This window comes from Pelophylax lessonae, assembly GCF_965119305.1.
Source record: "Pelophylax lessonae genome assembly, chromosome: 5".
Taxonomy (NCBI): Eukaryota; Metazoa; Chordata; class Amphibia; order Anura; family Ranidae; genus Pelophylax; species Pelophylax lessonae.
The window spans coordinates 94035092-94037735 of record NC_138772.1 but is presented as its reverse complement, the minus strand read 5'-3'; the positions used below and the strand labels follow the sequence as shown (position 1 = coordinate 94037735).

General features: G+C 48.0%; 1 protein-coding gene across 1 annotated transcript; it reads right to left on the bottom strand.

Moving 5' to 3' along the window:
• Positions 1-832: 832 nt before the first annotated feature.
• LOC309556848 (uncharacterized protein) lies at positions 833-2187 on the bottom strand (the record flags this gene model as incomplete). The annotated part of the gene is made up of 2 exons (XM_082259369.1): positions 833-1712; positions 1856-2187. The coding sequence occupies 2 exons, from the start codon at positions 2185-2187 to the stop codon at positions 833-835; spliced, it is 1212 nt and encodes a 403-aa protein (XP_082115495.1).
• Positions 2188-2644: the final 457 nt, after the last annotated feature.

Genomic DNA, 2644 nt, shown 5'->3' with positions numbered 1-2644 from the left:
ACACTTGCCACATGCAGAAGGAAACCCCCCTCCTTCTTCTGCATGTGGCAAGTGTATGCACAGGCCATTGGGCTGGCACACACTTGCCACATGCAGAAGGAAACCCCCCTCCTTCTTCTGCATGTGGCAAGTGTATGCACAGGCCATTGGGCTGGCACACACTTGCCACATGCAGAAGGAAACCCCCCTCCTTCTTCTGCATGTGGCAAGTGTATGCACAGGCCATTGGGCTGGCACACACTTGCCACATGCAGAAGGAAACCCCCCTCCTTCTTCTGCATGTGGCAAGTGTATGCACAGGCCATTGGGCTGGCACACACTTGCCACATGCAGAAGGAAACCCTCCTCCTTCTTCTGCATGTGGCAAGTGTATGCACAGACCAGGGCTGGCACACACTTGCCACATGCAGAAGGAAACCCCCCTCCTTCTTCTGCATGTGGCAAGTGTATGCACAGGCCATTGGGCTGGCACACACTTGCCACATGCAGAAGGAAACCCCCCTCCTTCTTCTGCATGTGGCAAGTGTATGCACAGGCCATTGGGCTGGCACACACTTGCCACATGCAGAAGGAAACCCCCCTCCTTCTTCTGCATGTGGCAAGTGTATGCACAGGCCATTGGGCTGGCACACACTTGCCACATGCAGAAGGAAACCCCCCTCCTTCTTCTGCATGTGGCAAGTGTATGCACAGGCCATTGGGCTGGCATACACTTGCCACATGCAACATTGAACTGGAACAATGGAAGAATGATAGACATCAAAAGAACTGACATACATGTTTAATAAAAGCTGTATGTGAAGATATCACAAAGTTTACAAGATGAATGATTTTAGACAAAATTATCCTGCCATGCCACTTCCCCATCAGGCGAGACAAAGAAATCCGCAAACTTATCTCTGATGGTCATGACTCGTGCTGTTGTTCGTAAGTCCATAAACTGCACGCGGTGCATGGGGTTACGTGGCTCTGGTTCAACGCTGCTCCTGTCGCTTCTCCTTAGGAAATTGTGCAAAACACAGCAGGCCAGGACAACCTTGGTGGCATTGTCAACATCCAGTTGCATACATGACAGCAAAACCCTCCATTTTGCTGAGCACACACCAAACGCACACTCCACAACACGATGAGCTCGGCTCAGCCGATAATTGAATATACGTTTGGTGTGACTCAGTCCATAGCCACTGTATGGCCTCATCAGATTTTCTGCCAGTCCAAATGCTTCGTCGGCCACCATGACCAATGGCAAGCTTGGTTCCTCAGTACACGGTAGCGGCCTGCTTGTTGGTATGTTGAGTCGTCCTTCGTGTAGCCGACGTCCAAAGGCCGATTCTCGAAAGATGCGGGCATCACCCTGGCTGCCATATGCTCCTACATCAACAGCAAGGAATTGAAGATGGGCATCAGACAATGCCAGGAGTACCACAGAAAAATATTTCTTGTAGTTAAAGTATGCAGAGCCGGAATGGGGGGGCTTCTTCACCCTGATGTGTTTTCCATCAAGGGCACCGATACAGTTGGGGAACTGGGTTTTCTCCCAAAATTCGTCGACAACTGCTTCCCACATCTCTTCAGTCGGCTCCGGCATGACCACCTCCTTCAACTGCTCCCATATTGCCGCACATGTCTCCTTAACAATTTTGGCCACCGTGGAGACACCTAGCAGAAAATAGTGGTGTAAGGAGACAAAGCTTTGGCCAGTAGCAAGAAACCTAAAATAAAAAGAAAAAATGATTACATATTACATCTATCTTTCAAAAATACATTGAAAATGTTTTAACTAGGACCTCACCACCTAACCCTCTTAACCCAAGTACTAACCCTATACAAAACACCCACAAATGATTTCACTTACCGAAGTGTCACAAGCAGCCTTTCCTCCGGTGACACACTGCTTCGCATGTTCGTGTCCATCCTGGATAGCCTTGGCCTGAGCTTCTCCAGCAGGTCATCGAAAAGCGGAACGGACATACGTGAGAAGTTGTACCACTTGTCCGGATACATGCGGAGTTGGGTGTACATGGTGGTAAAGTACCCCACGGACAGACGCTGCAACATGACAGGATGCACCCAGAACCTTCGCCGTCTGCTCCTCTCATTCTCCTCCTCCAACTGTCTCCTTCTACGCATCCTTCTCAAGATGATGAGCAGGATCGCCTCATCAACCTTCTGCATAACAGGATCCATGACTCAGAAATGCAAAAAATACTCCGAAAATACAAGAAACACTCTCAACTGATCTGAAAATGCTCTCTCCTCTCTCTCTCTCCTACCAAAATGGCTTCCAGACATTGCATTGTGGTTATTTTGGGTGTGGAAAATGGAGGAGGACTGATTTTTTTAAAAAACGCTATTTAGCGCTGACGCGGCTTAACGCGGCTTAACGCTCATTAACATAATTTGAGAAACGCTGTTTAACGCACGTTTTTAACGCCGGTTTTTCCCGGCATCATAACTAGCTTGGACGTACGTTTTTTTGAACGCCCCGTGTGCATGGGGCCTAAGCACCTGGTTTCATGGACTTTAAGGAGATTGTATAGTCTCTTTTTTTTAGTCTTTTTTCTCTGATGCATTCATATGTCTAGAGATGTTTGGCGCTGTACTATATATTCTGTTATATAAATATTTTTACACACATTCTTAA